This window comes from Periplaneta americana, chromosome 13, assembly GCF_040183065.1.
Source record: "Periplaneta americana isolate PAMFEO1 chromosome 13, P.americana_PAMFEO1_priV1, whole genome shotgun sequence".
Lineage (NCBI taxonomy): Eukaryota > Metazoa > Arthropoda > Insecta > Blattodea > Blattidae > Periplaneta > Periplaneta americana.
The window spans coordinates 145,699,958-145,713,603 of record NC_091129.1 but is presented as its reverse complement, the minus strand read 5'-3'; the positions used below and the strand labels follow the sequence as shown (position 1 = coordinate 145,713,603).

Here is a 13,646-nt window from a genome sequence, read left to right as displayed (position 1 = left end):
ATTGAGCCAGAGTCTGGTAGAGTTCCTGGGTAGTTCAGTCAGTAGAGGTTGGTGCGCTCAGCCAAAGGTCCCGGGTTCGATCTCCGACCCTGGAACAATTTTTCCCTTGAAATTGTTCAATTTTTATGTTTCTTATATATATATTATCCAATGCCACCAGGTTGTCTTTTCGACATTTCTGGTATTCTCTCCTGGCCATGGCTTAGTTGTAACTCACTTCTGAAGTTGGGGCGCCTGGAAGGCGGAGTTACATTACCCCGATGATGTGATAGGATTATTATGACAATGTGGTGCCAGGAGAGGTCTTAAATCTAAACTTAACCTAAAGGAAAAATTCCTGTGCTCTAACCGGGAATCGAACCCGGGACCTCATGAACTATAGCCAGAAGCTCTGACCACTAGACCATGAGGCTGGTCGGCTGATATAATATAGTTGCCATGACTTATGAAATGATCCTCGTATTTATCTTTTTCTAGACGAGTTTTTAAATATATTATGTAGAATATCAGAAATTTCTTCAGAGGGTGGAACAATTTCATTGGTGGTGATGATTTGTTCTGCTACAAAGCAGTAATATGTGTAACAAATTAATATTTTTAATTATATGAGCTGCATGGTGAAGTATTTCTTACTTGTATTGCAATGATTCAGCTATTTCACTTCATTTTCTTCATCCTATTTGTATAATCAAAAGAGCACTTTTAACGAGTGAAGGAAGGAAACTGTTAAAGTTTTTTTGAAACTATGGTTGTGTCGATTTCGTAGTATGAATCTGAAATATAAACTTTGATAACGACACAAGCTGAGAGAGTGGAGACTGCAGAGAAACGTGTACCAAGATCCTTGGCAGACAACTGTAGTTATTGAAAGTTAATGAAAGGAAGTAACAATATCATATGCATTTTGGAATATAACACTTTAATAAAAAAATGACACAACATAGAGTAAATGCAGACAGAATTCAAAAGAATGAAGAGTTAAGGTGACATTGGCCATCCCATGAAGAGATGGAGGTATTAACTGAAATATTAAAACAGAACAGTGGTGACCAACTTGTGCACTCTTCGTTGCACACAAGCAGAATACAGTAACAAATCGTCCAATGCTTGCAATGCCAGCATTGCTCTCTTTTGCTATTGAGTGCATGTGAATGCACACAGTGTTTCGTAAGAACAGTTGAGTTGCTCTAATCCATGTTGTTTAATGATGATTATAGTGTTGATACTGTTGATGATGATGACGACAATGATGACGTTTATATTTTGATCGTGTTTTTGTTTATTGTATTATGTTGTGTATAAGAAAACGTGAATGAAAAAGACTTCATTGCCTTTAACTTTAACCTAATAATAATACATGTTGTTGTTTTCTAATGCCAGGTGTTTGACAATCAAGTCATTCGACCTCTTGCACTCCAATATTTTTCAAAGATATTATCATGGTCAGCCACTGAAGCACAGATTTTGAGGTGTTCCAAATCCATTTCTTGGTTTGAGTTGCACAATGGGCAGTTAGGGGACTGATATATTCCAATTCTATGCAGGTGTTTGGCCAAACAGTCATGGCCTGTTGCCAATCTAAATGCAGCTACAGACGATTTTCTTGGTAAATCAGGAATTAACTGTGGATTATGTTGCAGAGAGTTCCATTTTTTCCCTTGAGATTGTGTTATCAAATTTTGTTTGTTGAAGTCTAAGTATGTAGATTTAATAAATACCCTTCTTTGCTAGTGCATCCTCATTCTCGTTTCCCAGGATTCCATAATGGGATGGTATCCATTGGAATACAATTCTATTATTGAGTGATATTAATTGAGAGAGCATTTTAGTTATTTCTGCTGTTTGAGATGAAGGTGTGTGTTTAGAGACTATTGATAGAATAGCTGCTTTGTAGTCTGACAATATAACTGCATTTTTAAATTTATTCACTCATTTCATTTCATTCATTTATTTTATTCCATAAATCTTACATGAGCAATGAAGCTTTAAGATGTGGAACAAGTCAAAATTTTACAATATTACAATTACAATTTTTACAAATTTTTATAGTTTTACAATTTAGTAATTTTCTACAATTTTTATAATTTTGTGCAATTTTTTACAATATTTTGGCGAGATGTAGTGAGATGAGGTGAGGTCCGAGGCTTCGCCAAAATATTACCCGGCATTTGCCTTTTGGTTGGGGAAAACCTCGGAAAAACCCAACCAGGTAATCAAATCAAAGGGGTTGATGCCAAGGACTCGCCATAGACTCGCCATAGACCATCCGGCTGCAGTCCTACGGCTGTATTGATGTGAAATAGAAGATTCCTGAGACTTCCACTTATTGCAACGATTTCTCCATCAAAATCTGTTGTTCCACATCCAAGAGATCTATAAAGTGAGAAGAGACAGCACGTAACACCTGCACCGGCACCTTGTTCTCTGGAGATCAAGGATCCATCGGTGTATAAATGAAGCCAGTTTTGTGGAGGATACCTAATATTAATTGTCTCTAAAGACAATTTTAATGATGATTATAGTGGTGACACTGTTGATGATGATGACAATGATGACATTTATATTTTGATCGTGTTTTTGTTTATTGTATTATGTTGTGTATATGAAACCCTGAATGAAAAAGACTTAATTGCCATTAACTTTAACCTAATAGTAATAAATGTTCAAATTAGGAATAGACTAATTTTACATAAATTCCTGCAGTGCTTTTAAACATGTGCAAAAGAAAATGAAAATCTGGTTGTGGTTCATGCTGATCCTAAACTAAATAAAAATATTGAATGTAAATTAATTCTTACCTTTCAGTGGCTGTTACGTATTTATGTATATGTAAATTATTTTGTAATAGTGTAATAAAATAACACATAATATTGAGTAGCATCTAATATGCAGAATTGAACACTTAATTTTGTATTCTTGCATGTTTCAGCCTGCAAGTCCAAGTTTTATTCCCTTGAAGACAACAGAATTACTGAACAAAATAAGTGGTCGGGGTCTCAATGTATTGTCTCGTTTCACAAGATCGCCACATCTGTTCTCTCCAGCTATGGTGTCTATTGAGCTCACCTTCACTAATTTGGGTACAGAAGATTTGGCAGATATTAAAGTCAGCCAAAAAGTAAGTGAATTGTTTCATATAGGGTACCAATATAGAATTTATTAGAAAGTGTTGTTAAATTCATTAATTTGAGGATTTAGTTCCGATAGTTTCGACTTTTTTATTATAAAATTTGTGCTAATACACGTGATTATAAAATTCATATAGTGAAAGTTCGGTTCAGGTCTTCTTTTTCAAGGTAACTTAACATGATTTGAAGCAATGATGCCTATTCATTTTGTCCACTCATCCACACAAATTAAACAGGCAACCCAGAGACAAGTTAATTCCTTTAACATCCCAGGGGCCAAAGAATAATTCCTAAGATATATATGCCTGCCCTGCAGTTCAGGATATTGGAGCAGGATGTGAGGAAGTCTTATCTTCTGTGAGGAAGTTTTATCTTTCGTTCAACATCACTTATGGTTGCAATCATCAATTACATCCTTGACTTGTGTATCTCTCTTCAGATAACAGTGATCTGCCATTGTCACTGTTACCATATCTAAATATCTATCTTATACAGTGTGATTATTTCCTTCATATTCTGCTGCGATTGTGCAGCCAGTAGGCTGACCTACATACCTGAGAGCACTAACAATATAGAACAGATATAGCATGCATTATCGACAATTAACTTACAGATATTACTGGAAAGCTGACCATTTGCATGTACAAATTCTTGACACCTTCATAGGAAACGTATTGCGAAGTTGACAAATACTCTCTCATTATATGTTTTTATGCATTTCAGTTCCTTTTCTGAATTATGCATAATATAATTTCTTTATAATTCCAAAATTAAGATATTTGAATTACTCCGTAAGTCATTATAGCTTAAGTAGTTATATTATGTAACTAATCTTGCACGAATTTACTCGAAACAGTTACACAACATTGTACATTTCTATTATTGCTTTTACGAGTTACGACTTTATGAAAAACGAAATTATTAAATGCCAAAATATATATCAAAATAACACCTCGTTATTCACGTTTAGATTGTAAAAGGAACTTTGACATCTTAGAAGACTATATATACCAAGTTATTGAAGACTACAGGTTGAATTGAATAATGGCAGGATACCCAAACAGCTTCTACACTATAAATATAAAGGAAAGAGAAGTTTGGGATACTGAATAAATGACTAATGGGGACTATAACAGGCATGATACCTAAAGAAGAAGAAAGAGGAGGAGGATGATGACGACAGCATTAAAGTATGTCAATACTATATAACGAGGTTCTGTGAAGATTCCTACTGTCTTAAGACATTGCTTAGGTGTTGCACACAATGTGTTACTACTAACAACAATAATCCTCAGTACAGGGCAAGAAGCCATTCCCTTTTACCTGCTTAACCAGAACTTGGACAAACTTGCAACGTCAAATCAAAGAAATTCTTTATACCTAATATTTAATTTCTCTTAAAAAAACATTTTCCAAAAATTTCGGCATACCGGTGATGCTGATATATTCTCGGCAGTTGCATCGTTAAAAGAAAACCTAATTTAATTAATTTATGATAATGAATCTTTTTGGTTGAGGTAGAGACTTGAGTTTTACATTTTTTGTTCATAAGGTGTGAAGTGAGTTTACAAATCTTGTAACATCCATGACGGATCCTTTATTTTCTGTAACAATAATAAATTTGATTCAATTTATTAATGTAGAAATGTCGTCCAAAGAAATTGGTGGTCCAGGGAAAAATCATTGAAATAGTTGAGAGTAACAATGGTGCTATCTCTCAGTAATGTTCAGAACGAAGAAGGTAGAGAGAAAAAGAAACAAATTTCTCCTTCTAACGACACCACAGACCGAAGTCATGTTCTTATGTTGGCAACATTGTGTATTTAGTTAAATTTGGTTGTAACCGTAACTGCACAGTTCAAAGCTACAGTGCTAATTCTCCACTTTAGCGTACTTTTGTATAGGCGCAGAGGGTTTCCTTAGTTTGTTGAATCTTACATGGATTGTAAACACAGCTGCAGTACATAATATATGTTGTGGAATAACTCTATATTATCTATTGTAGAATCAGAACCGCTTTCTTTGGATAAAACTTCCTCTTTTCGTTATAGTGTACTTTTCAAAATAAAGTATAAATATTATTTTGTGATGTATGTTATACTGAGATTTCACTGTATCTGTTATATTTCAGAGTCTACCCTCTGGGATGTCTATGCACGACTTTGCTCCTATCTCAGTCCTGCCAGTGAATGCTGTCCTTCCTGGCACAATAGGCGTGGACTTCAACGATTCAACACAGCCAGTCAGTTTCACCATCAGTGTAGGAGGAGTGCAAAGTAATCAGGCCACTCTAAAAGCTCCAGTAGGTGAACTGATCCGAGCAGTGACAATGCCAGAACCACTCTTCATCACAGAACAAAGTGAGTTACATGTTTTACTTGTGATTGCTATACGAGGTTTTTAAATAAAATAATGAGATTGGATGCGTAGCTTTCCACCCAGAAACACTGCACAAATGGCATATGTTTATTTACAGGTAAATTGAGAGGAATGAATGAACATAGTGCTGTAGTGAATTTACCTCCAGCCTATAATGACCAGAAAATAATTAGTCAGAGAGTCTTTGAGGCAGCAAACGTGGCATCTATACCTAGCACTGATGCAAAAACCCTAAGGTAAAGTAATAACATCATGATTATTTTAATTGTGCTACTCTTACTTCTTTAATGAACAGGAAGAAATAGTATAAAATGTAGGCTGACCAGATTTATTATGACCCAACAGGAGACATCAGCAATTTCAAGAAGAACCACAAACGCTTACCTAGTCACTCTCCTTTGAAATGTAGAAAATACATGTAGCAGTAGATATAATGACAGAACTTTGCACACTAAATTTGTAGAGTATCTTAACTTTTTAAATTAAATACATAAACACACGTAACTCCTATATATTGTAACTTTTATTTCAACACAACAATGTAACTTTTATTTACAACAATAATAATCACTTTCTATACTGAATTTAAACACGCCCGTCAACAATGGGATTTCCACTCCACGCAGCAACACAGTATTCGTTATTGCACTCCACAGACGACAATGACAATTTACTTGGATTATTGAGAACAACAATGTACTGCTAATCTTAACTAATGTTCACAAAGCACTATTTACAAAACAGAACTGTCAGTTCTCAGTTCACAGTTCGTTGCCTTGGCTAGTTCTTCTAGCTCATTCACTCAAGTTCACAGTATATCGAACCCAAGGCTTCTAGAGACAGTCCACTGCACTCGAACTCAGGACTTCCGGGGACAGTCCACTGCACTCGAACTCAAGTCTTCCAACTGCGTTGCTTCCGCCTGGACGCTGCTCAAGTTCACTCGCATGTCGAACCCTAGACTCCTGGGCGCTGCTGATTCACTCGCTGTCCAATCTGTCCAATACCAACAACAACTAACTGGCTCCTTCGCGTCTCCTATTATCACTAAACCATAGTTTCCAGAAAGTACGATGCTCGAAATTTCTACAGATGCCGAGAGGATGGCACCTTTCTAGACTTCTCTGGATTTCTCCCCTCAGTCGCAGCTGCTTTACTTCCCCCTGTCTGCCGTGGCCCAGTGTGCCGTTGTTCCTCTTACGTCCGTCCCCTCCAGTTTGCGTGGCTGCAGCCCCCTCTGTCTCCCGCGCGCCCTCCCTTTTGCGGGACCCGTGATCGACTCTTGACATGGCTTTCACAATATTATTATAGCCACTAAGAATTCGATTTCAGTACTGACGCATGCATGGAAGTATTTCACATAATATTGTACACACTGTACTCTAACACACACACATTTTACGGTACTTGTCTGAAGAATGTATCTTTTTAAGGATCTGTTCATTTCCATACAGCTTCACACTAAGTTCTTCACATGAGAAGTGACAGTTTGTTTTCACTTGTAACAAAGCTTTAACTGTTTTAATTTACATTCTTGACTTTTCATTATTCCAATTGAGTTCACTGTGGAGAAAAGTCTTTCAACTGATGAATTACTGCCTGGAAGACACATGATTAACGACACTATATTGAGAAGATTTTCAAGTGGAATGGCTTTCTTTTTTTAAATGTTGAAAAACATACCACTTTTCACCTGTTGGTTTGTCACAAAATTCCTCATTTTTTGAACTACTTAAAAATGGATGCTATGGCAAGTGTAACGCTTTCGCGCAATGCAAATGTTAAGATGACCAAAGAAAAAGAGTGTGATATCTCATACTGTGCTCGCTGGTGCTTCTGTCTCATACTAAGGACTGTTCAAAAATGTGCATGAATCACAGCAGTTCCATCACGATACCACAGTCTAGTATATACAGTCACGAAGCTTAATACGTACTAAATATGCAAACGTAAACAGTTGAAATATGCATCCATAGATAGTTGCTCACCACCAGGATCACTACTATCGCCTCATCACAGACTCTTTCCCTAGCAGACCATAAAATGTATTGTACTTTCGATATCGTGTTCTTTTGAAAAAATTAACACCTTCCTTCCACTATTGAAATGTGAAATACATAAGGTTTATATATTATTTTCATAAAATATATATTATATTCTATAAACTCACCTTCCTGGAACTTTCAGAAGGATAACTCTAACCTACTTTTCTTACAATTTATAGTACTACAAACGTCTCCTTGTCCCATATTATTATTCAAATTATTGTATTTTAGCCATTTACAGTTATTACAACCGATAACGAACTTTTCACAAAAATGCGAAATACGGCACAGTCAATGCTTTTTCGATCTAGACCAGGCCGTAATGTTTGTTCGGGTTTTCTATTTCAGTGTATGGAGCTCAGTGAAATATTATAACTTTATTGCTTATCGTTGCTAAGCTTTATTTAGTGTAATGTGTTATAAGTTCCGTTTACTCCTTGTTGCATAATATGTTGCGGAAATAATTACAAAACTGTGTTATTTTAATGTGAAGAGAATTTTACATGTTAACATAATCTGTTCGCGTCAACATTTCAAGTTTAGAATGGAAGCTATTTTGAGGTTTAATAAAAAAGAATTTATATTGGGATTTCAATTTAGCACATCTACCTTCCTTAATTTTAGACAAAACATTTACCATACCACTCCTATGAAATTAGTGTACTTACAATTGTGTTACTTCATCTCTTAAGTAGTAGATAAATACAGTAATTCAGTACTCAATTTTAGTATTAAAATATAGACAAATTGAATGTCCGGGTATCATACATGGCATTATGCTTAATTATAATGTATGATTGCAAATTTAGGAATATAAGTTAAATATAGTAAACATAACCTTTAATTTTCATATGAATGGCAAGGCATTGGAGATCACTAAATTTAAACAGAAAGGGGCAACTGGTATAGTAAACATAACCTATAATTTCAACATATCTAAGTATCCGTGTGGTGCAATTGAAAATTATTAAATCGTGCATAAATGAATGTACAAGAATTTCGAAATATTTATATGGTTGAAATGCCGCCCTTCGTGATCGGGTTAAGCGAGTTACATGGTCTGCCTTACAGCCTGTATTAGATCACGAAGGCTGTGGCACAGTCTATTGTTCCTAGTACTCACAGCGCTCCAAGCGGCTAGCAACAATCGCGAGATTTGCAAAAAATCACCCCAAGCTTCGTGACTGTATATTGATATTGATATTGATATTTATTTGTCATTCAACTTTACAATTCACAGTTATGGTGGACCTTCACATTTCTGTTTTTCGATCCACCATCCCTTTATACATATAACTCTTTTCTATTAATGTATTCTTTGCCGAGAATTTCTTGATTGCTTTCTAATGTTCTGTTATGACTGAATTGTTATATGTCCTTCCCCCTCTATCCTCTTCTATTCTCTCCCTCCTACCTAGACTGTTTCCCTTCCATTCCTAAATTTCCTATTTTATTACCCCTATCCATATATTTATTTCGATAATACTCCTACAGTTATAGTACCCCTGCTACTACTCCCAATCCAAAACATTGAAAAACATCAAATATCTAATACACTTAAATTACACTTCCAATTTCTCTCTCATTCCACCTCACATTTGTTCAGATATATACAGTACACACACACACACACACACACACACACACACATATATATATATATATATTTTTTTTTTTCCCCACTTTAATTCTCATTGTATTCATTGTTTGATAGTTTATCTTATTACACTCTTACCCTATCTTGTTACACTTAACACTTTCTTCTCTGTTCCTTTTCTTACACTTTTGCCACCCCTAACTTTCCTGCACTCACTTTTTAGCACTCTTCTTCTTCGCTATAACCTCTCCAACGCCCTATCTATTCAGTCCTCACAATCACTAATATCTCGTAGTCGCTTCATTCCTACACTCGTTCTTCTCATGTCTTCTCTTGCCTTTCGTCCATTAGTCTTGTCTATGCTCCTGACCTCAGACACTACCAGTTGTTTCCCTAATCCTTCGTCCGCAGTATTTTATATCTGCCTCACGTTATGTTTTCCTCCTTGGTTTATTCTGGTCTGCTGTTTCGTACTCGAAGTAGACTTCAGGTATCGTCATTGTCCATCTCTCGTTTCATTGATATTGAAGTTTTGTGTTGTATGCATTTTTCCATTCTTCCTAGCATGCTGCCTTGACGTACGCATATTTTCGCGTCCATTGAACCTCCGTTTCAATGCGCCTTGATTCACCTGTCTTTGCTAGATTTCAGTCCAAAACTCTGGTTTGTCACAATTCTTTCCACAGTATTCGAGAATGTACACTTTCTCATTGATTTTCAATTTATCTGTATGACTGTATGTAGTAGACTGTGACGATACTTAAATAATTATTTATGTGTAAAATATTATTGAAACAAAATCAAAGCTTCTGGGGACAAAATTAATTTCTGGGGACAAAAACGGGGACGTTTGCTCCCCAGGGACAGCAACTCAAAACCGGGGACATCTGGTCAGCCTAATAAAATGGCTAAGTAGGAAGAAATGTAATTATTTTGAATCAGTACAGTCAGTTTTAAAGTCTAGCAGAAACATCACTGCTCTAATGGTACTTCTTTTGTTTCAGGTTTGCTGGTCAGTCTCTGTCTTCCAAGTCCTTAGCCCTAGTGACAGTTAAGGCACTAGAGGGTGACCAAATTAATGTTTCTGTTAATTGTGAGAAGATGGTTATAGGTTCTATGTTACTAAATGAAATTAAAAGCCTTTTACGGAATTAAACATATTATAATAAGAAGTTAAATAGTGTACCATGTGGCTGGCATATAAATATTTTTTTACTGTGTTAGATGCCAAACATTTCTTCCTATTGCATTTAATGGACATGCATTCCATATATAATATGGCTAAATATGATTAATGATCTTTAATTTTACGTTGCCAATTCAGTGTTGGAAGTAGTGTTGTGTGTAAGAATACTTATTTTAAAGTTCTTACAGTTACAGGCAGCATTCTTCGTGTTGTTTTATTTTGTTTCCTCTCTTCATGGAACATACTTCGGTGTGCAAGAAATTTACCCATGCCACAAATATTAGCATATCTTCCCATGAAGTTAATTTGAGCAAGAAAGAAATGGCATATAACGTTTTTTTATAGCTGGAAATAGAAGAGTAACGGAATAAATAATAATATGGCCATGTAAGTATGAAGAATAACTTCGAATTATGAAATGTGTCTCGAGATTTACTGTCTCCGAAATTCTGTAACTACTTTCAGGTTTCCATCATCAAGGTTATGTTATCCAGTATCTGAGTGGTCACCTAGTCTGTTTTGTCTGTTGAACTTGCCTAATTCAACTGACACGTGTATATATATATCAATCAATCTTCTTAATGTATCCAGCTATTTGCTGGCAACATAAAGTCCACTATAGTCCACTGTAGACTATCTTATCCGAAAAAATTACAGGTGGTATACCTCAAGGTTCTGTTTTAAGCCCAAATTTATTTAATATAATGTTACATGACTTACCTGATGTTGTTCCACCTGAGGTAAAAATAAGCATTTATGCAGATGATGTTACAGTATGGGCTACGAACAAAGATCCAAACAAATCATTAAGAGTTATACAAACACGTACATATACATACATAGTGTTCTGCCCAAGAGTAGGTCTTTCACTGCTAACCCAGCATTCTCCAATCTTTCCTATTTTCTGCCTTCCTTTTAGTCTCCGCATATATCTTAATGTCATCTATCATCTATCTTCTTCTGTCCCAAATTCTTCTCCCATTCACCATTCCTTCCAGTGCATCCTTCAGTAGGCAGTTTCTTCTCAGCTAATTCTTTTTTTTTTCTTCCTGATCAATTTCAGCATTATTTTTTCTTCACCCACTATTTCCAACACTGCTTCATTTCTTATTCTGTCTGTCCATTTCACACGCTCCATTCTTCTCCATATCTACATTTCAAATGCTTCTATTCACTCCTCTTCACTTCGTTGTAATGTCCATGTTTCTGCTCCATACAATGCCACATTCCACACAAAGCGCTTCACTAGTCTCTTCTTTAGTTCTTTTTCCAGAGGTTCACAGTACTCTACGAATTGCCTGTGTATGTAGTATGACAAGCATAGTTGCTGTACTACTGAAGCCAAGTGAATGTCTAAATTTAATATTGATAGAATTTTTTAGGAAATGTTTGGACACATTAAACTTTATATTTAGAACTATGACGCCATTCATAATATTCTTAAATGTATGCTCATGGAAGAAAGAATATTGTTATGTCTCGTGACCGGAATATTGTACGAAATGGAAATATAAAAATTGAAAATTTATCCTTCGAAGAGGTGGAAATATTCAAATATCTTGAGAGCAACAGTAACAAATATAAGTGACACTCGGGAGGAAATTAAACGCAGAATAAATATGGGAAATGCGTCTTATTATTGTCATCTAGTCTGTTGTCAAAAAATCTGAAAGAATTTATAAAAACAGTTATATTACCGGTTGTTCTTTATGGTTGTGAAACTTGGACTCTCACTTTGAGAGAGGAACAGAGATTAAGGGTGTTTTAGAAAAATATTTGGGGCTAAGAGGGCTGAAGTTACAGGAGAATGAAGAAAGTTACACAATGCAGAACTGCACGCATTGCATTTTTCACCTGACATAATTAGGAACATTAAATTCAGATGTTTGAGGTGGGCAGGGCATGTAGCACGTATAGGCGAATCCAGGAATGCATATAGAGCATTAGTTGGGAGACCGGAGGGAAAAAGACCTTTGGGGAGGCTGAGACGTAGATGGGAGGATAATATTAAAGTGGATTTGAGGGCGGTGGGATATGATGGAGAGTGGATTAATCTTGCACAGGATAGGGACCGATGGCGGGCTTATGTGAGGGTGGCAATGAACCTTTGGGTTCCTTAAAAGCCATGTATAAGTAAGTGAGTATGCTCATGGAAGACCTCACTCTTAATTGAATTTGGCATTTCTTTGATGTTGTCGAAGTGTAAAATAATTTTCTTCCTTTCTCAGCTTCATGATCATCCTCACCCATTCCATATACTGCATTTACACATACACTTACCCCAGTACACGACATAACTCCCCACAAATACACATCATGCATATCGTGGCCTGCCAAAGTGGTGTGTAAGTTGAAAATGGGTCACAGTCCTTCCATCTATCTGCAATATGCAGAATCTGAATCACGCAAGTGAAGTGGGTAGGCATTGGAGACGCACACACATATTATGTCTGTGTAGAAAATAGCATTAAAAATAACAACTGGTAAGCTAGTATTTGCTGCCTATTACGCATTCAACATCATGTTAGGCCTTGGGCAATGTTTGGTATTGATGATGGAACCTTAAGTAGTTCTGAAATGTCGGAGAAAGTAAATCTGAAGATTGCTTGATAATTTTATAGTATTCTTCACAAACCATTCAGTAAGAAAGTAAAAAATCTCGTAAGACTATAGCCGTATTTTACACATGTCTATATGAATATATGTATTTAGTTTATACATATTTACACTCTCAGATGTATTACAATTTACTGACGAAACTTGCTCATATGGGATGATATCACTTAAGTGTCTATGATAAAGTCCAGAATAACTGTTTTGTTTGAGGTCATACTTCATATCTTGAGCCATTTCTTCATAATACTATAAAATAATCTGACTAAGAACACTTTGACTTCATTCAAAATCTAATGTATTAGGGAAATAATGAATTAATGTAGCATTTTTATAGATTCTAAAGATATATATGAGAAGTGTATGTGCGTGTCTTTGTATATGTATGTGTGTGCATGTGTAAATTGAGTTTATTCAGAATGCAAAGTACGAATGGATGTAGTTGATTTAAAAAAAAAAATTCATGTAAATAAATTTTTCATTTGATAAAGCATGTCTTAATTTTATATACAGGTATGCAAGAAGATACTGTCCAAATTTCACGAGAGGATCCCTGCGAGGGGAGTATGGTCCTTGCGAGGTAAGAGGAGAAAGTAAGCCAGTGACTCGGTGTTCTTGAAGAAGAAGGTGGATGGGGGTGATGTCATTGGCCGGCTGGGACAAACAAGGCTCAGTCAATGGCTGGCCGGTTCAGTATC

General features: G+C 35.8%; 1 protein-coding gene across 2 annotated transcripts in view; it reads left to right on the top strand.

The window, feature by feature from the left end:
• rb (adaptor related protein complex 3 subunit ruby) overlaps positions 1-13,438 on the top strand; it is a 58,538-nt gene extending 45,100 nt beyond the window's left edge. For both annotated transcript variants that reach the window (XM_069844412.1, XM_069844413.1), the window contains exons 18-21: positions 2,930-3,118; positions 5,260-5,488; positions 5,605-5,743; positions 10,154-13,438. In XM_069844412.1, the coding sequence (XP_069700513.1) occupies positions 2,930-3,118; positions 5,260-5,488; positions 5,605-5,743; positions 10,154-10,304 (708 nt within the window). In that variant the 3' untranslated portion in view covers positions 10,305-13,438. The remainder of the gene's footprint in view (positions 1-2,929; positions 3,119-5,259; positions 5,489-5,604; positions 5,744-10,153) is intronic.
• Positions 13,439-13,646: the final 208 nt, after the last annotated feature.